At 49.1% G+C, this 23,941-nt stretch overlaps 10 protein-coding genes across 10 annotated transcripts; 4 read left to right on the top strand and 6 right to left on the bottom strand.

Moving 5' to 3' along the window:
- Positions 1–1,748: 1,748 nt before the first annotated feature.
- Positions 1,749–3,061, bottom strand: ASPGLDRAFT_49040 (proline racemase family protein). The gene has a single exon (XM_022547019.1). It carries the CDS (start codon positions 2,668–2,670, stop codon positions 1,813–1,815), a length of 858 nt encoding a protein of 285 aa, XP_022399613.1. The 5' UTR covers positions 2,671–3,061; the 3' UTR covers positions 1,749–1,812.
- ASPGLDRAFT_37023 (Zn(II)2Cys6 transcription factor) lies at positions 2,831–4,849 on the top strand (the record flags this gene model as incomplete). Its single annotated transcript, XM_022544770.1, has 7 exons — positions 2,831–2,868; positions 3,353–3,478; positions 3,523–3,623; positions 3,675–3,755; positions 3,848–4,389; positions 4,444–4,717; positions 4,767–4,849. 7 exons carry the CDS (start codon positions 2,831–2,833, stop codon positions 4,847–4,849), a joined length of 1,245 nt encoding a protein of 414 aa, XP_022399612.1.
- Positions 4,850–5,047: 198 nt separating this feature from the next.
- On the top strand, positions 5,048–5,627 carry ASPGLDRAFT_37022 (uncharacterized protein; the record flags this gene model as incomplete). Its single annotated transcript, XM_022544769.1, has 2 exons — positions 5,048–5,177; positions 5,233–5,627. The coding sequence occupies 2 exons, from the start codon at positions 5,048–5,050 to the stop codon at positions 5,625–5,627; spliced, it is 525 nt and encodes a 174-aa protein (XP_022399611.1).
- A 105-nt stretch (positions 5,628–5,732) lies between these two features.
- ASPGLDRAFT_37021 (uncharacterized protein) lies at positions 5,733–6,834 on the bottom strand (the record flags this gene model as incomplete). The annotated part of the gene is made up of 2 exons (XM_022544768.1): positions 5,733–6,614; positions 6,679–6,834. 2 exons carry the CDS (start codon positions 6,832–6,834, stop codon positions 5,733–5,735), a joined length of 1,038 nt encoding a protein of 345 aa, XP_022399610.1.
- A 686-nt stretch (positions 6,835–7,520) lies between these two features.
- ASPGLDRAFT_27138 (transient receptor potential ion channel family protein) lies at positions 7,521–9,772 on the bottom strand (the record flags this gene model as incomplete). The annotated part of the gene is made up of 2 exons (XM_022543636.1): positions 7,521–9,343; positions 9,403–9,772. The coding sequence occupies 2 exons, from the start codon at positions 9,770–9,772 to the stop codon at positions 7,521–7,523; spliced, it is 2,193 nt and encodes a 730-aa protein (XP_022399609.1).
- A 2,668-nt stretch (positions 9,773–12,440) lies between these two features.
- Positions 12,441–14,705, top strand: has1 (ATP-dependent RNA helicase HAS1). The gene is made up of 5 exons (XM_022547621.1): positions 12,441–12,518; positions 12,567–13,111; positions 13,159–13,880; positions 13,942–14,202; positions 14,267–14,705. Exons 1-5 carry the CDS (start codon positions 12,481–12,483, stop codon positions 14,519–14,521), a joined length of 1,821 nt encoding a protein of 606 aa, XP_022399608.1. The 5' UTR covers positions 12,441–12,480; the 3' UTR covers positions 14,522–14,705.
- Positions 14,673–15,985, bottom strand: ASPGLDRAFT_37018 (zinc-binding alcohol dehydrogenase family protein; the record flags this gene model as incomplete). The annotated part of the gene is made up of 5 exons (XM_022544767.1): positions 14,673–14,881; positions 14,949–15,526; positions 15,612–15,734; positions 15,788–15,810; positions 15,866–15,985. The coding sequence occupies 5 exons, from the start codon at positions 15,983–15,985 to the stop codon at positions 14,673–14,675; spliced, it is 1,053 nt and encodes a 350-aa protein (XP_022399607.1).
- A 217-nt stretch (positions 15,986–16,202) lies between these two features.
- On the bottom strand, positions 16,203–17,142 carry ASPGLDRAFT_518278 (putative U1 snRNP complex component Yhc1). Its single transcript, XM_022547616.1, has 4 exons — positions 17,035–17,142; positions 16,851–16,979; positions 16,701–16,781; positions 16,203–16,649 (listed from the first exon to the last, which is right to left on the bottom strand). Exons 1-4 carry the CDS (start codon positions 17,099–17,101, stop codon positions 16,300–16,302), a joined length of 627 nt encoding a protein of 208 aa, XP_022399606.1. The 5' UTR covers positions 17,102–17,142; the 3' UTR covers positions 16,203–16,299.
- Positions 17,143–20,199: 3,057 nt separating this feature from the next.
- Positions 20,200–20,691, top strand: ASPGLDRAFT_129825 (DUF3602 domain-containing protein; the record flags this gene model as incomplete). The annotated part of the gene is made up of 1 exon (XM_022540921.1): positions 20,200–20,691. The coding sequence occupies one exon, from the start codon at positions 20,200–20,202 to the stop codon at positions 20,689–20,691; it is 492 nt and encodes a 163-aa protein (XP_022399605.1).
- A 1,070-nt stretch (positions 20,692–21,761) lies between these two features.
- Positions 21,762–23,692, bottom strand: ASPGLDRAFT_152766 (actin-related protein ArpA). Its single transcript, XM_022542311.1, has 3 exons — positions 22,735–23,692; positions 22,366–22,680; positions 21,762–22,315 (listed from the first exon to the last, which is right to left on the bottom strand). Exons 1-3 carry the CDS (start codon positions 23,500–23,502, stop codon positions 22,253–22,255), a joined length of 1,146 nt encoding a protein of 381 aa, XP_022399604.1. The 5' UTR covers positions 23,503–23,692; the 3' UTR covers positions 21,762–22,252.
- Between the last annotated feature and the right edge of the window lie 249 nt (positions 23,693–23,941).

Below are 23,941 nucleotides of genomic sequence, written 5' to 3'. Positions count from 1 at the left end.
GCAAGCTGGATAAATATGTGAGACCTCAGAGCGTCTAGGAATAGGCAAAGGGTACTCTGTACGCCGATCTGTAACATTGTACTCCGTATGCATGTCAGATCTTGCATCTGGAAACTTCGCCTGTCGTCTCGGGACGGTACCACCTGGCTGACATGTGTATGGAGCCCCATACGAATAGCGTCTCAGTTAAGTCGGTTCCATCACTGGAATCCGTATAGACGAGTGTCTTTCGATAGCTCAATCGTTCTAACAGTAAACAGCAACCAGCAACCAGCAACCAAGCCTCCCCCGTGGGCGATCGTGTTTCGAGCCCCATTCCCACACAGCGAGTAAATTATACCTCGATCATTCATCAAAATTGGCTGCCCTAATGAGTACCATCTGATTGATCAACATGTTGTCCAATTTAGTAGCTCATCTTATCACAAGAAACTAATCTCTATTCCCGAGACTTTCAAAGTGAGCCATAATACCTCTGTAAAGAAACACGGCTATGTGTTTTTGATCCATTGTATGGCCTGGTGATGCTTTCGTCTTTGCTTTCATAGACTTAAACCAAAAATGAGACCTGTCCAGTATCACTATGGCAACCCATAAGACCGTTTCCTTCAAATACTGAGAATATCTTCAGACATATTGGACGACTTGAACACCCGCATCCAAGCATCCACCATGGGCAAACGAGTTGCGAGCCCCATTTCCGCACACAGAACATATGTCACCAGACCGTTCGTCAAGGGTTGCTGCTATAATGACCATATTGATGATCTACTGTATTGGACCTCAAATCGTTCAGTCGGTGGGCGTTTCCAAGCATTTTCCAGACTTAGGGCATGTGCAACTATTCCTGCACTAAGGGATTTTCCTGATCTCCGCTCGTTATGCTACTAGAATATTCTTGGTAAGCTTAGTATATGATAACAAGCAAGTGCTATCTATGTATGTCTTATTAACGAATAAGTCAACGGAGGGGGGTGATGGACTTACAGTCGAGTTTGTTAGCATTATCAACGGGTCGGCTTAGTAAAAATTGTCAATGGTGCCCCCCCTGTTATCAATGTCTACGGCAATTTCGGCCTCAATTCTTCCCATTGAAGATCGACCGCGCTCACAGATTTGCACAGGGTCTCAACATTCCGGCTGTAAGACGTCATTTCGTTCGATGAACTCAAATCCCCTGTTGACATTTGATTATTCTCTAGCGGCTGATTTGAACATAGAAAAAATGATAACCGAGGGAATCAGGGTGAACAAGCGCGAAGCGTGGCTAGCGGGTCTTGAATCAGGTTCCCAAGTACGATGAGACCGTCAGGCTTGTAATGCAAACATGGGGCCATCATCCAATCCGCGCCTCGGGGGATGCTGCTTGAGGGGGTCTATATTGATTGACGAGGACAGTGGAATATATCAGGTTATTCGTCGAGTTATCTGCAGCAGGCAACTGCATTGCTTTTAGGGAATTAAGTGTGTACTTCGTAAGAAATATCTTGTGCCGATGTAACAAAGGTCATAAAGATAGGAATGAGGATGTACTGAGGTGGAATTAGGAGATTTGTCGAGTTTCAGCATTGGATGATGGAAAACTCGAAAAGGGGGGGGATTCGTTAGACTGGAGGAAACAGGAAGAAGTAGGGCATCTTGTATAGTGAAGTACCTACGACTCGAGGCAGGCATTTACTTGATTGATATGAACTCGATTGAGGGAGCTCTTGCAGATTTGGGATGTTTCAGATGAATTTCATTACAATGTGGAGAGTACAATTGGATTTGTCTGAGGTTCATAACATGTTTACATTGAAGAATAAGTTCCCCTCAATGCTCTGGCATATGCCACTGATCTCCAACCCGGAAGCCCGTTGGAAAATGATCCGAGGGATCCAAAGACATATGTTTGAACCCAGTGATCCACGCACTTCCCTTGACCGTAGGCAGGACCGCCTTGAAATCCCCCACGGTGATCGTACCTCTAATACGACAGTCGAATGTCGATCCAATAATACTCTGATATACTAACTTCTCGCCAACCTGTAGTTCACCTCTTGCATGCAAGACAGCCAGTCTAGCACAGCTCCCAGTTCCGCACGGGCACCGGTCGAATCGCCCTGGAGACACCACGACGGTGTTTACCGCTGTTTTGGAGCCATCTGAGGCTTGCTGTATAGGCTCTGTGAGTTTAACAACCGTGACCTCTCTGATCTTATCATTTTCTGGATGCACTGGCGTATAGGTATTTCTCACAGCCTGTTTGATCTTCTCTCCAACATCAATCAACTTTGGCCCATTCGCATTCTTAATCTCCAGGCCAACAGATCGAGCATCAACAATCGCATAGTACATGCCGCCCCACGCAATATCAACCGAAATCACACCCAGTCCAGGAACATCAACCGGCAGATCAAGCTTGTACACAAAAGCAGGCACATTATCAAACGCCACAGCTTTACACTTTCCATCCTCGCAGTCCGCCGTCACGCTAACCAGACCCGCCGGTGTATCGAGATTCAACTTGGTAACCGGCTCTGTCATCTTCACCATCCCCGTATCAAGAAGCACCGTCGCTGTGAAAATGGTGTTTCCCCCTGACATCGGCGGATATTCGTCGCTTTCCATGATGAGAAATCCTGCATCTGCGCGAGGATCGCACGGAATTAGGACAAGGTTCATGCACATGGCAGGTCAGCCACGGGGTTCGTTCATGAGGAGCTGACGGATGTCGTTTGCTTCGTTTAGGAAGTAGAGTAGCTTTTCGTACATTGTTTTGCAGTGTGGTGGGTTGAGGACGCCGCCAACGATCACGTCGCCGACTTCGCCGGCGCAGTGGACACCCACTATGGAAATGGTGCGTGTGAGCTTCATTGTGGGTGTTGAGTATAGAGTGGTTCGGGACACGAAGAATATCAAGGGTAGGGTGGGTTTATATCAACCCCTTCAGACATTCTATTGCTCCCAGTTTTACCACGGAAGGCATGCCGGGCTACCTTAATCAGGCTTCTATCCAGGATCGATTTCCTGCGACAGATTTCCGAGTGTCAGACCTAGACTTCATGACTGCTGAAGGCGGGTTCCCTACACTTCTCCCCGCAGTTTGAAGGTGGCTATTGGTTGAGATAAGACCACCGGCAATGCACCCGATCGGGATCGGGAGAGCTCCCGATATCACCGACAGGAAATAACCAAAGCGTATGTGGATGAAGCTACAATCGATGGAATACACCCCCGCATTTCGGCGGCGGGGTGATCTCTGCTGCATCTCATGATGGAATGTCTATTGAATTCATATAACCATGAATCTATCACCAGAGGCTCGTGTCAAGAAACGATCATTAAGTGAGACAATACTGATATAGTTCAGCTGCCAACGATGCAAGAGACACAAGATCAAATGCTCCGGTTCTCAGCCCTGCTGCGATACATGCAGGAAGCGCAAGTTGAACCGCGTAATCGATGATCGCGCCCAAAAGGTATTGGTAACTCGAGGGTATGTCGCTGTACCCCTTTAACTGGCCAATGCTAAGATCTCAGTTATATTGAGGACTTGCAGAGGAAGGTGGCCTTGTTGGAACGAAGTGAAGAGTTGCCAAGTCCGCAGACTTTCTCGGACGACTTCGATAGACCAGGTTCACGTACTTCTCCCGAGCCACTCTTTCATCTTTTGAGATCACTAACTGTCAAAGGTGACACTGCAGGGCCTTTTGAGGGCACTGAGTGGGAGCAGGCTGAACATAACCCCGAAATAACCAACCCGCTCTCGACAGGTCCATCGACGTTCATGTCGACAGGGTTTCGGCCGGACATGTAGGTTTTGCCATATCATCATCTGTTGCTGTTACAGAGCTGACCCTAGCAGTCTACCTGGGCACCTCCTCCAATTGGTCCTTTGCTCGAAAGGTCCTGAGCATGATCCACGAGCATCTCTATGATTCCCCTCTCCCGACTGACAGGCGCCACTTTGATGAAACTGCCTACGAGCTGGGCTGGGATGGCTTGCGGACATCCATGTCATCTGAGGCCCCAATGATCCCCACCCTCGACTTCTCCATCCATCTCCTCAACGTGGTCAAGTTCCATGTTGGTCAACTATTTCATATATTCGACGAGCCGTCCTTTATGGAAGGCCTCTACGCCTACCACGAGAATCCTGTGCATCAGACCTCCGTCGATCCACTGTGGTATATTCAATACCTACTGTTGCTGGCGTTTGGCAAAGCCTTTTCCGTGCAAAGAGGTCTGAGTAGTCAACCTGCTGGATGCGAGTTCTTCGTCAAAGCGCTGCAGCTCCTACCAGATTTGACTCATCTTTATCAATATCCAATGATAGCTACTGAGATTCTGTGCTGCGTAGCGCTGTATCTACAGTCGCTGGACTTTCGGTCGTCGGCTTACGGGTTTGTAAGTACACTTTCATTCAGCGAATTGTCAAGTAGCTCATACATGAATACATAGATCGGCCAAGCCGTACGAATTTCTCTCGCCTCTGGTATGCACACAAACATGCCAATTGACCATCTAGGCGGAGAAGCCCTCCAGCGCCGACGCAGGATCTGGTGGACGGTATACATTCTCGACCGCCAGATGACCTCGTTCATGGGCCTTCCGCAGTCCATCGAGGATAACCAGATCTATCACGAGCTTCCATTGTTTCCCGAATCACCGCATAAAGTCACCGCGCTGAGTATGCAGATCAAAATGTGCCAGATAATTGCGGATGTTAACAGGAGTAGGTACCTCTTCCTTCCTGAGCATACTGCAGCTAACGCATCATCAAGCTGTGTATGGAGTTGATGGTCGTCTCAACAAAAAGTTCCTCTCGAGCACCAAGACAGCCCTAGGGAATACCGCCAATTTTTGATACCAGATTACAAGAGTCCCATCGTCTCGAGCTAGATGAGTCTAGTCCGAACGGGGTATCTCGTCTGTCAGCTCATCTCCACCTCTTATACCATCAGGTACATTTCTCCAGTAGTATTGTTATCTTCGTGACGCATCTGACCAATATTCAAAGTGCATAGTACTAGCAACACGACCGTTACTATTCTGCTTTTTGAAAATGCGACTCCAGAGCTTCGATCCGAACGCAAAGCCTCTCACCTCCTCGGCTATCGTTTGCAAACTACTTCAAGTGTCCGCCAAGCAAATGCTGAACATTCTTGTTATTTTGCAAATACAAAGTTTGCTAGGTAAGCCATTCATTTCCCTTCGTTGATAGTACATCAAGCTCACATTTATGCACAGACAGCTTCCTCCCCTTCGACCTCGAATCCACATTCGTATCTGCCCTAGTCCTCTTACTCGTACCCTTCGTCGACCCATACCTCCTAGACGACTCGCAACCATGGCTCCAAAAGGCATACGATGTCCTAGATGAGATGATATACCGGGGCAACCAAATCGCCGCATTTCGCAGATCAGATCTCGAGCAACTGCACGACTTGCTCAGAGAGTCATCAGGGCAATGTGACCGTCGCGAGGAGATGATCTCGCACATGTCGTTGCTTTATAGTGAGGAGAGTCAGATTGGTGACGCCAATGATCTGACGACGGCTGATATTATGACTGTTGCGGAGTCGATTGGGTCTATGGATGTGGATTGGATGGTGCATGCTGTTACGGAGAATTGTATTTGGTAAGTTGTTTGGTGGTGGTGTAACGGAGTGGGATGCCTCGAACTTCAAATCATAGGGCTAGGTCTCTATCAGGAGGCCCAGGTAGAGATCATCCTCAGCTAGACGAATCTAAAAGGGTTCCCTGCTTCTTCTTGTATAGCCCCAAGATAGCATCACCAACCGTGAAAATCCCTCTGAAACAAACTGGTTCACATTCTCAATATGCCCTTCCTTAACCTTGGTCAGATCCACTCCCCTCCTCAACGCGATAATCTCACCAATCTCAACAACACCCCCCGCCGCAATCTCACTCTGGACTAACTCACCACAGCTTTCGAGCCCAAAGTCGCGATCATCGATGAGTATGACACCCCTACCCTCTTCCCCAGTCGCAGGGTTATATCCATCATTGGCTGCGATGGTATCATGTAACAGCGAGGGATCTAGTTCGATCATATCAGGTTGCCAGGAGCCGATTGCTGAGATAAGTGGTCGTCTTTCCCCCTCCTCCATCTTCGTGAGATAGCTGGCCGCAAAGAGAGGTTTCTTAGACGGTGTAGTGCAGAAGACACAGTCCGCGTTGCTCAAACAACTCTCAATCTCCCGCTGAGCGTCCAAAGCAGCAGAGTTGACATAGTGAAAAGAGCATCCAGACCTCCAACGACCCCGATTCTCCCCCGAAACCCTAGCAACAAGCCCATCAACCCGCTCCTTAGACGGACTAATATAAGTAATACTCCTAACCTCCTCACCGCGAAGCATCAAAATAAGCCGTGTATGCCACAGGGCCTGCATCCCAGCACCAAAAATCACAATATGATCAACATGTTTCCTCCAGGAAAACGAAACCATGGCATTCATTGAGGTTCGATAGCCTGTTACTTCTTCAGAGCTAAGGAGTCCAGTTGGATTGCCCTTGCCGTCGGTCAGGACTATGACGTCGTGCAGGGGATCCTTTCTGCCGTGACTCTGGCCGTCAGGTCCAGGGCCAGGTCCAGGGGGCTGGTTCAACTGTGATTTTGGTACCGATGCATGAGTCTGAGGTAAATGGTCGGAAGAGAGTGTTCTGTCCGACGATGCTTGGTGGGGGCTGGTATTGGCGCTCGCCGTTGATGGAGAAGGCTTCGAGGGTTTGCTCGATTGTATCTCGGAAAGAGGTTGTTTCTTCTTTGGAGAGGTTGATTAGTAGGTTGTGGATTGTGGGGTTGTCGAGGACTTGGATGGTGGCCATTTTAGGATTCGGGAGGTGCTCTAGCAGAGCTCTGAAGAGGGTCGACATAGGAAACTAAATGAGTGGTCTGGCATATTCAGCTGAATAGACCCTTTAAGTGCAAGAAATGGCAGTCGGTAGGGTTCCCAATAGAGGCCCCGGAACTGTATACGGATATCGGCAAGTCTTCCGAGCGTTCATACGATATAGTACGTCCACAAATGAATCAAGCAGGCACTATTATTATATCATACCTAAACGCACTAATAGTACACTGCAATAAAATGCAGAGGAGAAATAGCTCTGTCGACAAAAAGAAAAGAAAAAGCCACAAACCCAGACCCATCACCGAATCTAACGCATCAACGCCTGAAAAAAACAACAAGAGAAAAATATTCCTGACAAGGACGAAAGCAAGACTGTATAAAAAAAATAAAAAAATAAAAAATAAAAAAAATAAAAAGCGAAAGAATCTTTTTTTTGCTGTATATCACATTGTATAGTGGGAGAAGAAGAAATGAGAGCACTCGAGCGGGTAAAAGTGCAATCCATTGAGAAAGTAAACGAAAAAGGATATATCAATAAGCAAAGGTCCGCAGGAAATAACGAAAATATCAATCCAGTCCCGCGCGCTAAGCCATATCTTCATCTCGAGCAAGGCGAGGGGCAAATTATAAAACGAACAAAAATCACACTAGCCCTCCCGGTTAATGATCGTAACCGGCTCCTCTTTGCCATGGACTTGCAGTGTTTTGATTTCGCTGGAAGGGCGATGCATTATACCCTCTTGGGATTGGCGAAGGCGACCGCATGCCATTGTAGCTAGGAGGGGGACCGCGGTTGTCACTTGGGAACAGAGGCACTGATGGGTCCACAGGAGAAACAGGAACACCACCGGTGGCACTGTGCGGTGACGTGGCCGAGTGCGGTGCTTCCAGGTTTTGACGGCTGACGCTAGCCCCATTGCCGCTGGAGAAGGAGTCATCGTCCTCAAAGGGGCTGGAATTGTAAGCAGAGCCCTTGGCATCCCCACGGGCGGTAGCACCCAAGGCATCCAATTCGGTGGTGAGCTGAGTCTGTGATTTGACGAACGAGCCACGGTCATCGCGCATCGGCTGGTAGCGGGTGTCGGGGTTCTTGGACACAATGGCGTAGATGGAGGCAATCAGGACCAGGATCAATAGAACCAAAGCGAACACGGCATTGTAGACGAAGAAGATAACACCCATCACACCCGTGACAAGACCAGGCTGGTTGAAGACCTGAGCGAAGAAGAGCAGGAAGATGGCGTTGAGGAAGTTGATGGCCTGGATCGTGATGTTGTAGATGTTGGTCTTCTTGTCCATCCAGGGGCGCAGCACACTGACGGCGATGAGCATGGCCGCTTCGATGATGACAAAGGCCACCGTCTGCACGATGGGGGCCGGCTGGCTGAGACCGATGAACATGCCCTTGACGAGCATATAGATGAGGACAGGGATAACAAAGTAGTAGGCCGTCGCGCGGTACTGCACGTACAAGAAGCCCCACTTGTTCAAACAGGTGGGGTCCGAGTAGAGGATGTAGGCCGGGTTCCGGTGCATGGTGATGGAGCGCTTGGCGAGGCGGATAACCTTGACAGCCGCCCAACCCAATGCAGCCACCATCGACACGATCATGATGATAGCCAGAATGATCTCGGCGACCGAATCACGGTGGGTCAATTCCCAAAGACACAGCACAACCATTTGCGGGAAACCGATCAAGGTCAAACGGAACAGGATGCCTCGAGCCACGACCTTCCATCCATTACGGAAGTCCGAGAACTTGTCACTCTTCATTTTGCCGTTCTTGGCGAGGATCTCGCAGACACCCTTGAAGATGGCTACGATAATCATGACGACCGCCACGAAGAAGATGAAGAAGATCAGACCGGTTAGGAAGATGTTGGTCTCTTCAATACCGGCTTCGAATCCAACACGCTTGATACCACGGACAATGGTAGTCTTCTGAGTGGCCTTTTGCGACTCGGCCTCTCTCTTGAGCAACGGCTCGGCGGCACGCTTCATGAGGGCAAGAGACGGGTCAACGGAACGCTTGAGCACCTGAACGGATGTGGTCGACAATTCCGAGAGAACGGTCGATGGGGTGCCTCCGGTCGAGCGCTGATACCAGGTACAGATGGTTTGCAAGAAGCCTATACGGATGATACCCATACTCCACTGGAAGTTCTGCGTCCACGATTCGACGATCGGGGGCATATGGACCGCCACCATACCAAACAGGGCCTGAGACTGCATGAAGCCGAAGAGAGACAGGGCATTGGCCGCCACGTGAGCGGCGGTGTTGGAGTGTCCAAGACCGGACGTAATGGCAGACGCAGTGAGACCCAATCCAGAGATGACGGCGGTCGTCCAACCAACACCTTTTTGGTAAACCGTTTGCCCGTTGGACAGGCGTGCCTCGAGGCAAGAGATACTCTCACCCGTTTCGGTGGAGTTGATATAGATACGGACATTGGCGTCGAGGTCGGGAACGGTGTATGCGATGCCTGTGCATGTTAGGAACCGCTCACTTTTTCTTCTTTTCTCTCGAGGTAGGAATACTTACTGGGAATTTGAGAGACGACACTCTCTGGAAGATCGAGGTTGGCCCTGGGCACATCAATGGGACCGGTTTGCATGGGGCAGAGACCGGCGAGGCCCATCTCACAAGGGTCCAACTCCTTTCTCAAGGCAGTGTAACCATAGGCCGTAAGGACGATTTCTGCCTTGACCTTGCCGGAAATCGCAGCGACACCATCGAAAGCAAAGGCGAGCGAATGGTTGTTGGGAGTAAAAGTGACACTGAAGTAGGTTGCCGTAAAGTTGTTGCTGTCCTGGCAGAGACTGAGGGCATTGGATTCAATGAGCTTGGTGGCACCTCCGAATTGCGCGAGGAGCGCGACGAAGAACCAGGCAAAGAGAGATATTAACCGCATATTGGCTGAAATCTGTGGGGGGGGAAAAAGTTGAAAGGAAGAAGAGGGGCGAGACGAGACGAAGGCGAGGTTGTAGTAGAGGGTGTAAATTCTTCGACTTGGCAATGGCCGGATGCGGAAATCACGAGGTAGTATTGAACGTCGCAGGGGAATCCAGGGACGGGTCGAATGATTAGTCACGACGCGAAGAATCCGGGACGAAAATCACGACGAAGAAAACAATCGCTTTGAAGAGGATAACAGTTCAGAGCGTCATTGATTGAAGGGGGGAGCAGGAAAATCGATAACCAGAGCGACTTTTCTTTGCGCGGGTTCAAAAATAAAAAAAAAAAAGGAGAGACAAGAGATCTATCGTATCGAATAAAGAGCGACCGAGCGATAAGATCAAGGAATCAAATCCTTAACAAGTAAAAGAAAAATAGAAGAATGAATGGATCACTTGAAAGAGCAAGTGAGAAAAAGGCGCGTAGAATCGAGCGAGTGGGACGGCGACACACAGTATAGCCTGAACGGGGGAGAAAGCGAGAGACAAAAGAAGAGTCTATGTCTTCTTTAAAAAATGTGGGGAAAAAAGAACTCTTTTCTTTTCTTTGAAATTGACTCTCTTCTTTCTTTTTTGTGTATATATTCTTTCACTCTCTTAGGGGAGTAATACCTCTGTTTCCAGACAGAAGAAGGGGGGGGAGGTCTGGAGGCGGAAAGAGGAGAGAGAGAGAGTAGTTAGGAGGTAAAACGAGAGTCGATGATGGCACTATTAGTTAATGGCGAGAGAGATCAAAAAAGAGGCCATCAAAAAGAGCGGAAGAAGAAGAGAAGAAGAAGAAAAGAAAAGGCGAAAAAAGAACAGAAACGAAAAATCAAGTCAAAAAAAAAAAAAAAAAAAAGAACCGACAGACACGGAACTGGGAGGCGAAAAGAAAGAGTGTTAAGTCAAGTATGGAATTGGAATGGATGGAGAGGTATGACTGCTGACTCATCCGGCAGGGGATGGAATTCAGGGATGCTAATAGTCCGTAGTTGATGTCAAGTACTGCCAGATTAAAATGAAGATTGATCGCTGGATCATGGCAGTGCTCTACAGTACAGTGCTCTACAGTATCCATACCACTTCATATTCTATATTCTCATATCTCACCCCATACTACTCCTCTCTTCTCCAGACTCTACTCTGTATGTACTCTGTACAACCTACAGGTACAGAGTGCACGCGCGTCCTCAGAGCTCAGCCAGTGACAGATGGTCCGACATTTCTGCCGCCCGGCGGATGCAGTGGATCGGACAGGCTATCGTTACTCGCTCTGGGGAAGCGCTCACTTGCCGTTCCGTGTCGATGAATGACGATATCTTTTTTGTTTGTCTTTCTGCCTTGTTTGCTATAAATATTTATTCTGTGCAGAGTACTGTACAGAGTATAAAGAGTGCAATATCTAGAGTACAAAGCAGGTACAGCTGACAAGATTTGACATTATGCAGGAACTCTACACCATACCTTATATGCATTATGATTCTTATCCAAGAACATTAATCTTCTCACTGTTGACCGCATGCGACTCATACCAAGTCTCCATACAACTTCATCAACGGAAAAAGGTAATGCCCAGGATGTGCACTGCCCCAGCCCCCTTGGCGGATAATAATGAATGAGCTTACCAATAGTTACTCGTAGTAACCCTCGTAGTTGGCCCCAGGAAATATTAACATTAAATGGGTTAGTATTTCTTTGAACGACTGTTGGTGTGTTTCACATTGGATCGTTTGGGAGCACTGTGCAAGTACAGAGTAGGTGTACAGAGTATAGTAAGTCAGGGTCTAATGACGCTGAGCCTCGGATCGGCCTTGATTGATCTTCGCTGGAATGCGCGTCTCGGTCGAAATCAGCCCAGCGGTCACCAAATCCAAAATTTTGGAAGGATTTTTGACTTCCTGACGGCCGATGTGTCTTTTGTATGCGTGTTTTCGGACTCGGAGAATATGGCACCTTGGCTCTCCAGGTGCCCGTAGCAAAAAAATAAAAATAAAAATAAATAAAAAAATAAAAGTGGTTGGTTCTATTTTTAACGCCGAACCATACGACCGATTGCTCTACAGAGTACAAAGTATGGTTCAGACGGCTTATGTACATATGTACTCCGGAGTACTCTTCTTTCGACATGTTTCAACCTGAGATTAATCTCCAAGATAAAAGATCTCATACGAATACGATTGACTTTATCTGAAGCAAGTAGACAATTTGAAGATGTACTTGTATACAGCTGCTGGGCGCTCTGACCGGCTTGTGCGGTGGTTTTCTACGACTGAACGGTCAGCGTACTCTGTAGAGAAACTATATTATGCTTTCTTCTTTTCTGTCCATGCCTTTCATCACTATACAGGTGGAAATATAGAGGCATCTGCTCAGCAATTGCTTGTAACTATGTGCTCCGTCGATATTTTGAATGGTATGACCCACTTTTCCATATCAAGACAGTACGAGTACGAGCCGGCTTTAGTTCGGCATATCTACCTGAGGTGTATGTTTACGCCTCGTTTCTACCTTATGCCGTCTGCTATCGCTATCACCACGTGACTAAATGCTAGAACTTTCACCGCCCGGCAATAAGATTCTCGCCCGCAAAATCTAATATCTCCGACCGCCGAAGAAAAAAAAAAAAAAAAGTCTCTACGAGGACAACCAGGTACAGTGTGACATAACATTATAATAATCAATCATGGCAAAGGAGATCGAGAAGAAGGCAAAGCCCGTTGACTCGGCAAAGTCTATCGCCAAGAAGAGAAAGAGAAAGCATGCGCGCGCCGGCGCAGATGCTGATGAAGAGACTCCCAAGCAAGTCGCCAATGGCAATGGAGCAGTGAGCGACGATGACAACGAGAGCGAGATCGAGCAAAAGAAGACTTCCTCAAAGAAGAGCGCCACCAAGCAGAAGGAATCGTCGAGAAAGCGGAAAGTAAACGACTCGCCCAGCGCCGACGAAGACGACGAAGAGAAATCGCAAAGTGAAAACGAGGATGACGATGGCGACAAGGAGGAAGACCAGGAGGATGAGGACGCTGCCGATGATAAGGCCGGTGCAGACCTTCCCTCCGTGGATGCTGTCCGTCTGCCACAGACAGAGGGCGCACCGCAAAAATTCTCAGACTTGAACCTCTCGGACAAGACAATGAAGGCTATCGGCGATATGGGTTTCCAGACTATGACGGAGATTCAACAACGGACCATTGCTCCGTTGCTCGCTGGTCGGGATGTTTTGGGTGCTGCGAAGACTGGTTCCGGAAAGACTCTGGCTTTCTTGACTCCTGCTGTTGAGATGCTGAGTGCCTTGCGGTTCAAGCCTCGGAATGGTAGGCATTCTTATCCCCATACTACGATTCAGTACTAATGTCATTAGGTACCGGTGTTCTCGTCGTCTCTCCTACCCGCGAATTGGCTCTGCAGATTTTCGGTGTCGCCCGAGAACTCATGGCTCACCACTCCCAAACCTACGGCATCGTCATCGGAGGCGCTAACCGCCGCGCCGAAGCCGAAAAGCTCACCAAGGGTGTCAATCTCCTCATCGCAACCCCCGGCCGTCTCCTCGATCACCTCCAAAACACCCAGGGCTTCGTCTTCAAGAACCTCAAGACCCTCGTCATCGACGAAGCAGACCGCATTCTCGAAGTCGGTTTCGAAGACGAAATGCGCCAGATCATCAAGATCCTGCCCGCCGAGGAGCGTCAGACCATGCTCTTCTCCGCTACCCAGACTACCAAGGTCGAGGATTTGGCACGGATATCGCTGCGCCCGGGTCCGTTGTACATCAACGTCGACCACCGCAAGGAACACAGTACGGTCGAGGGATTGGAGCAGGGATATGTGCTTTGTGAAGCGGATAAGCGGTTCTTGCTGCTATTCTCGTTCCTCAAGCGGAACCTGAAGAAGAAGATCATTGTTTTCTTCTCCAGCTGCAACTGCGTCAAGTATCACGCTGAGCTCCTCAACTACATCGACCTGCCGGTTCTGGAACTCCACGGCCAGCAGAAGCAGCAGAAGCGCACCAACACCTTCTTCGAATTCTGCAACGCCACGCAGGGTACCCTCATCTGTACCGACGTTGCTGCCAGAGGACTTGACGTACGTTCCCCCATCTTTCCCATCTTTCTTATAATTTCAATTCCAATACTGACAAACGCAGATCCCCGCCGTCGACTGGATCATTCAATTCGACCCCCCAGATGACACCCGTGACTACATTCACCGTGTCGGCCGTACCGCGCGTGGCAAGGAAGGCAAGGGCCGCAGTCTTTTGTTCCTGCAACCCTCTGAAGTGGGCTTCCTCAAGCACCTCAAGGAAGCGCGCGTTCCTGTCGTCGAGTTCGACTTCCCCGCCTCGAAGATTGTGAACGTCCAGTCGCAGCTTGAGAAGCTCATTGGACAGAACTACTATCTTAACAAGGTAAGCTTTTCCCCCCTGTCCCCAGACTGCACCGCAAATCCCATACTAACTGGGTAAACCACAGTCCGCAAAAGACGGCTACCGCGCCTATCTCCAAGCCTACGCCTCGCATTCCCTCCGCTCCGTCTTCGACGTGAACAAGCTCGATCTCGTCAAGGTGGCCAAGGGTTTCGGATTCTCGGCGCCCCCGCGCATCGACATCCAACTTGGCTCGAGCCTGGGCCGCGATAAGAAGCAGTCGCAGCAGGGACGGAGAAATTATGGGTCTCAGCCTAATGGGAAGGGGTTGAAGTTTAAGAGGCAGAGGAGGGATGAGTAGATTATCTGTATAGAGGGAAAAGTTTGGTTTTTGTTGATGGTTTGTTTGGGTATGGCGTTTTAGCCTGTGGATACATTAATTGCATGCTGTTCTACAGAGTACATCACCCTCCCCTCCTATCAGGGTTCAGTAACTATGTTCAACTTATGTTCTATTGAAGATCAACAACCACCTTCCTCGCAGAAACACCCTTCATCTGAACATCAAGCGCATGCTGCACACTCTCCAGTCCCTTCCCAACAACAACCGGATCAGGCTTCGCCTGTAACTGCCCATTAACCAGGGCACCAGGCACAAAGTCCTCCCATATTGCTTTTCCGATCTGTTCGTGTTCAGGCATGGCCAAGTGTAGCGCGAAGACTGTACTGTTAGCCTTCCCATCCTCGGGGTAGTGAACAAAAGAAGAAAGAAAAGTCAAAGAACATACCAAATCTAGCATCCAAACCCCTCGCCTCCTTATAAGGCAACACACCCGCAACCCTCAGATCCTTCTTCCCAAGTCTCTCCAGAATCTCCGCAAGTGGTGCAATGCTCCCCTCCTCACTGATAGCATCATAAACACCCACAAGCTCACTCTCGCCCTGGCTTAACCTATTCACTATATTCTCCACAACACTCTCAGCCCTGTAATTAAACACCAACGACGCACCCAACGACTTGACAAACTCATAGTTCGATTCCGAGGCCGTAGTTACAACTCTCAACCCCGATGCAACGGCGAGTTGGATCGCCGTTGCGCCGACGGAGGACGAGCCGCCCCAGATTAGTATCGATTTTTTAGCATCGTGGGTTGGTTTGGAGTTATTGGTAAGTGTGGGTAATGGGAGAGACAGATAATCCGGTAAATAAAGCCCAGCCGCAGCCGTCGATATAGCCAACGGTAAAACAACAGCTTGTTCAAAAGACAAAGAATCCGGGATGTCCGCTGATAGACTCGCATAGGCGTGCGGATAGAGCTGGTAGCCTGAGTGGATGGGGTTTGATGTTAGGAGGCTGGGGACGTGACTGCATTTGTCAGTTAGTGTATGCTTTTTTTTTTTTTTTTTTTTTTTTTTTTGATATTGGGGGTGTGAGGGTGGCAGGAACGCACGAAATAACACGATCACCCTTCTGGAAACGAGTAACTCCCTCGCCTACTTCCTCGACGGTCCCTGATACGTCTGTTCCCAGGATGAAGGGGTAGGTCTTGGTGTAGGCGCTGTATTCGTAGTTTCTGCGTGTGTCAACTTTCATCCCATACAGATGTATCAGACACATGAGGCTTACTGGATCTTCCAGTCAATTGGATTCTATACACGAATGTTAATTTGATTGCTGCTCATTTGTAACTCGGAAAGTACTCACCACCGCCGCAGCGTGATTCTTGATCACTATCGTGCCCGCTTCGGGTTTTTGCGTAGGCGCATCGTCGACTTTGAGGGGGTTTGCCTTTTCAGATACGATCCATGCTGCGCGGTTGGCCATTTTGTTAGTATATACAATGGATGGATGTAGAAGGATGGAAATCGAGATGAGGGGGTGTAGATGGGCAATATATTTTATTATTGATATCATGTCCCTAACTCCGTTTAACTCCGGCTCCATTTCAACACATTAATCAGCTATGAGTAAAGAGATTGAGATATTTACGTGAACAATGGCAAATCCCATAGATTTATTACTATTCATGCACGTTTCCCAAAATGCAGACGTTTTGTCGAAAGCTAGACAAACAAGACTAGGTATATGATATGAAAACATTGGAAACAACCGTAAATCAAACCGAGGTCACTTTTCTATCACCGCCCGTCACCAAGACCCGGAGGCCCCGGAGGACCTGGCAAAGGAGCACCCGGAGGTGGGCCCGCAAACGAAGGCATCGGCGGTGGCCCACCAAAGCCATCATGCCCCGGAGCGACTGGTGTGCCAGGGCTGGGACTCGGGGTGAACCCGGCGCCCGGAGGCGGAATGGCAGGGAATCCCGGCGCACCAGGAGGGGGAATCGGGAAGTTCGGGAAGCCACCAGGGGGAGGTGGAGGGAGACCTTGGCCGCCAGGCGGTAGTGGCATCCCAGGCATAGGAGGCGGGGGGAGGTTTCCGGGACCGGCAGGGAATGGGGGAGGGAAGGGAAGGCCACGGCCACCGGGAGCTGTATGGTCATTAGTTTTATTTCATAAGGCATAGGATAGACAAAACGTACGTGGCATCCCTGGTGCTCCAGCTCCAGGTGCTCCTGGCGGAGGAATTCCAAACGGAGGTGGTGGCATCTGACCCGGTCGACCTATCAAGAACCCTGTGTCAGCTTTTGATTCTTTCCAACGCCAACATGCCGGCCTTCGTTATCACTAACCTGGGAATCCGAATGGCGGGGGGTAGGCACCAGGTGGAACCATGACAGGGTTAGGAACAGCCTGTCCTTCAGCGGCGTACGACGACGTGATCGAATCGATGACCGATTGAGCTTGTTCCTGTCCGATCTCTATCCTCATTTTGTGAGCTAATATCCTTGATGAACCCTCGGGGATCTCGCATACGTTGATAGTACTCCAACACGTTCCTCAAATGGTTCCGTCCTGAATTATGCGCCTTGCGCACACTCATCGAGTCGTGCGTGAGGTAGACATCGCAGTAATCACCTATACGAGTCGCAACGGTTAGCGGAAGTCGATAAGGTTGTCCGGCCACGGCAAAACCTACAGAAGAGTGCATAGGAGTTAGTTTGAAAACGTATCATCTGGAGGATGGGAAACACTTATATTTCGGCATCTTGAATGGTATTTCTGGTGATTCGACTGTTCCTGGTGTCCTAGACCAAGCTTTGACGGGTAGCGCTGCAAAAGCGCGTTGCGCGTAGGGTCGTGAAGAATCTCAGCGTCGCGGGAAAAGAGGGACTCAGATAAATTTAGGACGCGCCAATTCACTGCTAGTTAGCACGACGTGATGATTCGCGATGTTTCTTTGATTTCCAGAAGAGAGAAAGCTGTGGTCGACGTTGGAGAATATCGATGGCGGAGGTTCGTAAATGGAAGGCGGTTGCGGATGGCAAAATCAAGCATATTGTCGACGGGCTTCATGATTGCCGTATTAGATGTGTGCATAGGGATATGTGCTTATCGGGGGGTTTGTTAATCTGGTCGCATTAGACACCATGGCAGTGTGAGCTACTAGTCCAAATTCCGAGTGTGAGATTATTAGTATCGGACCTAATATAAACTTGCTTGCAATATGGAGATGGATATATATTTGAGCAGAGCTGGAGCTACATTAGTGATCACTACGAAGTACCTATCGTCCGTACATAGCCCTCCTGGGCCAAATAGACTAACATCTGCGCAGAATGGCGTTCACATCTATGTCATATATGCTGAGATGGCACATCTCCTCAACTAGACGCAACAAGTGTCTGCTCAGTGCAGCTCGAGCGACAGTAACTTGATTTGCAGACAGTCATGGCAGCCCGACGACGTGCGAAGGGGCCAAACTTTATGAGACAGTCATGATTGAGTCAGTTGACACAGGAGGTTAGGAACTGCATCCCTAACATGGGCGCAGCCCGATGGATTACCATCCTCTTGGCAAGATGAGATGCGCAGCCACCCTTCATTCCAGCTGATGAGCAAAATTGAAGCCAAGTGACCAATGCAAGCGCGCAGAGATCTTTTGATACCTGCCTGCATTAGCTGTACTCTGCATGGGTGCAATTAGCACCAAGTATATGACGATGGCAAAAACGCCCAGATGTAAACAAAGCGCCTGACAACATCAGCCACCAAAATAGCGCAAGTAAGAGTTGAAATGACATCCTGGCCTGTGTTTCTCAACAATACCAGTCTTGGACATGCAATACATTCAGACCATCACCTCATCACAACACTCCCTGTCGCAGACCGCATCTAGAGTCAAGAAATCACTCAAGGAGCAGAAAACAGTACGTAACCGTTAGTAAATGGTTCTCGAAAGCCTGGAGGCTTGCAGATGCAACAGTAGTACGGAGTACTTGTACTTGTAGACACGATCCGCGCTGGACCGGCCGCGCAGAAATGGCGGAATTCCATGTCATTCGTTTGAGAGTGTCGCGGGGAAGTGCACCATGCCATCATAGTCTCCTCCCCGACAAGGAAATTAAGGAGGTACTCATGCAGCTAAGAGGGGAGAGTTATAAGGTGCATTACTACTCCGTACAAAATATCCCTCATTAATATCGGCCGCTGATACATATTCTGCGGGAGGCAGGAAAATCCGGGGAAGCAGATTCGATTCGGCTGTCATCGGTTGCCATTTTCAGATGCAGCCGGTTATTTGCCCGGATGTCCGGCTCGGTCATGTGGACCAATAAGGAGACTGGATTTGGGTGGGGGCTAGCCGATGATGATTTTTTTTAAATTTTTTTTTATCAGCCGACTGCTGAGTCAGGAACCTGATTTGGTTTGGTCTGAAACGTTCCAAGCGTACCATGGCAACTGCATTGAGAATGTCGGTCAGGGCTTTTCACGTAGAATATTCGAGGCTTGGTGCACTGATTCAAGAGTTCCCCGTGTGGCCTGATGATGAATGAGTGATTTCTTTCGTGATCGGGGCTGTTACTAAAAGTATGTAACGATGATCTGCCAGGGTTATGAGCACCCTGCCAAGAGGCCAGATCTACCAGCCAAGAACGGCTGTAGTCAGGAGGCATCTTCAATAACCACTTTTAGAATGGCAGACAGTTGGCATTATGAGATGCCCAAGAAGACAAACAAGTATGCTGGGCGAAAGGAACAGCCCCAAGGGCCGAGTATGAGTACCGTGACAGAAAAAAAAAAAAAAAAAAAAAAAAAAAAAAAACTTCGGTAAGGACCAGTGAGGCCAGCAGATGGGGCCTACCGAACAAACACGTCGCTAGCCCTGACACATAGTAACCCAGAACAGCGTGGTCAACGTGCTGCCGACGGGCGATGATGCAATGGTACAGCAATTTTCCCCTGTATTCTATAAAAGTTCTATGGCATTATTATTTGTACTATTTTGCATTATCCCTGCCAAGGACTTGGCTCGCAATACATGTTCAGTATTCTCTCATCAGGGATAGTAGTATATGGCAGAATTACAGGTAATTATGAACTCAACGCGTGACCAGTGAAAGCGTAGTTTCCATTACCCCCAGGAAATTGCTCGTCTTTCCCATTTTGGGACTCATGGCCCCCTGACGGTCCCTGATTGGTCTTCTCGGGGGTTTTTGTTACGTAGCGCCACCACGCCCATTGGCGTCTGTTTGTCAGATGATCCGGGGGCGGCTGTCTGCGGTAACCAATTACAGCGGTCAGGAATTACGCCGTATTAAGTAACGCGCGCCAAGTGGGTTCTTGGCAAGGCAAAATTATGAAATTGAAAATTGAAAAAGACGCAGTCCCACTTTGACCCACTTCTTACCCCATACGGAAGAGACCAATCATAGGTCACAGGACGGTGCCTGGCAATGAATCTTTTGGTTTGTATAAAACCCTGAGGGTCCCGCTTGTTGTCTGGGTCTGATTCACGGTGCAAACATATTCAATTCTATCACTACTACTCACACACGCTACCAACGGGACATCATACCTGACCTCCTCTATACTCCCACCTATACACCACAACAACATTCGGATGGCTTGGAACTGCATACAGCAAATAGAAAAGAGCTTTCAGTTCAATAATAATAGTCATCATAGACATCATTCATAATGCCTGCCTCCACAAATTACCACGTCATTGAACCTCATCCCTCGGTCCCTCATACCTCCCGGCCGGCCATCCATACAGCTCGCGGCGGTGCAGGCAATGTTATTAGTCTGAAGAACACCAAGACCACCGATTCCCGCAATGCCTCTGGTCCGCCTTCTCTCACCCGTCTGGACTCGCGTGTCCCTCGTACCTTCAAATCCGGTCGTGGCGGCGCTGGAAACGTCCACAGCAGCAGTGAGCGTGCTATGTTCAGCTTCGACGAGGAATTGGAACGCGAACTGCGTCGTGTGGCCCCCGTCTACCATGTTGGTCGTGGCGGCGCCGGTAACATGATCGCTAACGATACCTCCGGCTCGTCGTCCCTCAGTCGCAAGTTCTCCGGCAGCAGCGCGGGCACCAGCAGCAGCTCTCTCTCGATGGGTGATCAAGTTCGCGACAAGGCCATCTACGGTATACAGAAGGGCTGGGGCAAGCTGAGGGGTATGGCTTAAGGCCTGCCATCTCTGCGCCATTGAGTCCTTCAACGGCTGCCCAACTCGACCTTCAACTGTTACGAGTTTTACGACCAAAAAAGTTCTTCGATTTCTCCTCTCTTCTCGACCGTCTATTCGAATCACCTAGACGCTTTTTAATCCCCATTCCTTCTTCGATACCACGCCTACGAACAGCAACGGCACGGAACCACTACTCATTCGAACCCCTTCCCAGGGGGATACTTTGCTTCTCGCAACCCGTCTGTTTACCAGCGTGTCAATTTTGATTGATACCCCTTTGGTTGATCAGTGCGCACCCCGCATTTGATTACATACATTATTTCCTTCTCTTCTCATTTCCTTTGTTCTATTTTCTTTCTTCTCGACTACCCCTTTTGTCTATCCTTCTAGGCTTGGTTCGGGAGGCTTTGAAACCTGCATTGGCAATTTTGCATATCCATTTTTGTTGCATCATATCCCACCCCATCCCCTTTTATGGGTCGGGTACTATCTTTGGTCTTGGTTTTAGCTTAGTTACTATTCTACCATCACAATATCAACTACTAGCTACTACTTTCTAGCTAGTAAGCAAATGCGCATTGTATTTGCCGGAGTCATCTGTTCCATACTCTTTTTATTCCCCGTACTATGTGTAACTCGTAGACAAGCTCTCGTGGATGTTTAAGTGTAACCAAAGCCATGAGGTGCTAAGTAATAGCACATTGATCGTACTCTGTGCTCCTTTTCTGTGCATCGTTGCATTTGCTTAGCGTTCATGTGAAGCTTGTTATCCCGTTTTCTCTTGGCAGTGAGTTTATCTACTCCCGTACAAGTAGTTGTTCTCCGAGTGAACACATGTTTTAGAGGGGATATTGGTTTTTGTAAGCACTGAGTGCCTTATTTTCTGTATTACTCTTGTGTATGTGCTCGGAGCAAGGGCTCATCCCACTCTCTCGGCTTCAATAAGTATCCATCGTCGTGACCCCACGGCTGATATGCTGTAGATGAATGGGGGTGATTCAGAACCTTTGTCAACAATTTAAGATATCGAGTCATGGTAAAGGCTGATCCTACATGGTGTGCCAGGTCGGTCAGGATCAGTTGAAATACTAAGCTGGATCCCAATATAACTGTCTATTCGTATGTACACTCGTGTCAGCCAAAGCCAAATATTGCCAGTAGATAAGTACAGTTTATGTAGAAAACTGCAAGTGTTTAGCCCATGTCATTGCTATACATAAGACCTCGCGTTGGCAATCACGTTCGAACCCAGGACATAAAACATAAAACAAAGAAAGCTCGGATAATACACCGATTCAAGAAACTCAACTCGCATAAATTGAAGGAATTAACTCTCATGGGTATCAAAAGCCGCTGCTCATATTCCAGAAAAAAGACCCCGGTTAGCGGTGTCATGGATTGCTCGACATCTCGCTGGTCAGAGTTCAGCGCCAGTGTTGTGGATGGTAATGTGGATGGAAGGTGAAGAGAGCAAATAGGGAGACGTTGATCCATCACTCGTGTCTTTTTTTACTTTTTTGGTGGTTTTCCTTCTTCTGACACCAGACGTAAAGCGTTCTTAGACGAATTTCCGGTGGATGATCTCAGGGTCTTCGTGCCATTCGTCTGCGCTAACCCACATCTGTTTCTTGTTAGCAGAGCTGCACTAATTAGGTGTGCAAAACGACTCACCTTTCTGAAAGTACTCAATCCGGCAAGAATACCACCACCAATCCATGTAGTGTACTTCCGTTCTGCAGGCGCAGAAATCCGGATCTTCATGTCCTCCACGGCCAATCTCTTGATCTCGCGCATCAGCCGGTCAGGGAAGTTCTTGCAGAGTGTTGAACCGCCAGAGAGAACGATGTTGAGGTATAGCGATTTCCGCAGGTCGAGATCTGTCCGGGTAATGGCGTCTTGGACAATCTGGTGGACACCGGGGTATTCGAGGCCGATGAGTTCGGGGTCGAAGAGGATTTCAGGGGCACGGTAGCGTTCTTGTCCGACCTGTTGACATGGTTAGAAGGTGTTGGCAATGGAAACGGAAAAAGTGAAACGTACCTTAATCTTGTAACCATCAGGCAAAGCATAATCCACCGACTTGGCCTCCGACTTGTGATAACTATTCATCCAGTCCTTCTCCTCCCGCTTCGGATCCAGCGAAACATAGCACACTTTCTCCTTGATCATCCGCACCACCTCTTTCTCAGCACTGGTATGAAGAACGTGTCCATTCTTCCTCAGCAGTAACTGCAACTGCTCCGTAACATCCCGCCCAGCAACATCAATCCGCCGTATACTATTCGGTATTGCGAATCCCTCAAACACCGGCACCGCATGAGACACCCCATCCCCCGAATCCAGCACCACACCAGTCGTCCGTCCAGACGCGTACAGCGACAACACCGCCTGAATAGACGTATACAGCGCAGGCACATTAAACGTCTCGAACATAATCTGTGCCGCAGCGTCACGGTTCTTGCGCGGGTTCAGCGGCGGCTCCGTGAGCAGCACGGGGTGTTCTTCGGGGAGGGTCTTGAGTTCATTCTCGTAGACGTAGTGCCAGATCTTTTCCATGTCGTCCCAGTCCGTGACGATTCCGTGCTCGAGGGGGTATCTGATCTTCAGCAGGCCGCGAAGTTCTTGCGCGCGGTCTCCGATAAACACGTCGCCTTCCAGACCGCCGGCCATGACCCGGGGGTGTTTTGGGCGACCGACGAAGGATGGGAAGTAGCAGGAGGGGACTTCTTCGCCTGCGAAGCCGGCGCGGATGGTGCCGCTGCCATTGTCGATGACGATGGGGGCGTTGTGAAGTGTTGCCTCGGCCATTGTGTGTGGGGATGGAGGGAGGTTGAGGAGGGAAGGCGGATGTGAAGTTTGGTGACCGACGGAGTTGTTTAGTTGTGTGAGAAGGCCCCACGGCCGGGGTTACTGAACGCGTAGAACCGACAAAGGGCGATAATGTCAACAATTGAGATTTAAACTGAATTCTGTCGTCGTTGACAGAAAGCGTGTGCAATGGGGAATGTAAAGTGGTGGCTTTACGGAGGGGGTCTCCAATCCGCAACTTCGCGTCTCCGGCCAAACAGCGGAGCTTGGGCCACTTGTATACATCCTCCGTATGGACTATGCCACCACCACGAGTACTGAAGATAGGAATCAATGTTGATAGTGGGAAGTCAATTGATTCTCAATCCTTTGGTTGTTCAATTCTTTCTATATACAATGCTTTTGCTAGCAATAAGGAGCCTGCTAGCACCGGAACAAG

Source organism: Aspergillus glaucus (genome assembly GCF_001890805.1).
Source record: "Aspergillus glaucus CBS 516.65 unplaced genomic scaffold ASPGLscaffold_14, whole genome shotgun sequence".
In the NCBI taxonomy this organism is placed as follows: Eukaryota; Fungi; Ascomycota; class Eurotiomycetes; order Eurotiales; family Aspergillaceae; genus Aspergillus; species Aspergillus glaucus.
The sequence above is the reverse complement of the archived record's forward strand: the minus strand, read 5'-3'. Positions and strand labels throughout refer to the sequence as shown.

What these genes read in the sequence shown, in the direction of transcription:
- has1 (XM_022547621.1), top strand. Translation starts at nt 12,481, where the DNA reads ATGGCAAAGGAGATCGAGAAGAAGGCAAAGCCCGTTGA. An exon ending in TTGCTGCCAGAGGACTTGAC is followed by an intron (nt 13,881 to 13,941) that starts GTACGTTCCCCC and finishes TGACAAACGCAG; the next exon opens with ATCCCCGCCGTCGACTGGAT. An exon ending in AGAACTACTATCTTAACAAG is followed by an intron (nt 14,203 to 14,266) that starts GTAAGCTTTTCC and finishes GGTAAACCACAG; the next exon opens with TCCGCAAAAGACGGCTACCG.
- ASPGLDRAFT_49040 (XM_022547019.1), bottom strand. Translation starts at nt 2,670, where the DNA reads ATGTGCATGAACCTTGTCCTAATTCCGTGCGATCCTCGCGCAGATGCA.
- ASPGLDRAFT_518278 (XM_022547616.1), bottom strand. Translation starts at nt 17,101, where the DNA reads ATGAGTGTGCGCAAGGCGCATAATTCAGGACGGAACCATTTGAGGAAC. An exon ending in CCCGCCATTCGGATTCCCAG is followed by an intron (nt 16,782 to 16,850) that starts GTTAGTGATAAC and finishes GGTTCTTGATAG; the next exon opens with GTCGACCGGGTCAGATGCCA. An exon ending in TGGAGCACCAGGGATGCCAC is followed by an intron (nt 16,650 to 16,700) that starts GTACGTTTTGTC and finishes ATGACCATACAG; the next exon opens with CTCCCGGTGGCCGTGGCCTT.
- ASPGLDRAFT_152766 (XM_022542311.1), bottom strand. Translation starts at nt 23,502, where the DNA reads ATGGCCGAGGCAACACTTCACAACGCCCCCATCGTCATCGACAATGGC. An exon ending in CTGATGGTTACAAGATTAAG is followed by an intron (nt 22,681 to 22,734) that starts GTACGTTTCACT and finishes CCATGTCAACAG; the next exon opens with GTCGGACAAGAACGCTACCG. An exon ending in GATTGAGTACTTTCAGAAAG is followed by an intron (nt 22,316 to 22,365) that starts GTGAGTCGTTTT and finishes AACAAGAAACAG; the next exon opens with ATGTGGGTTAGCGCAGACGA.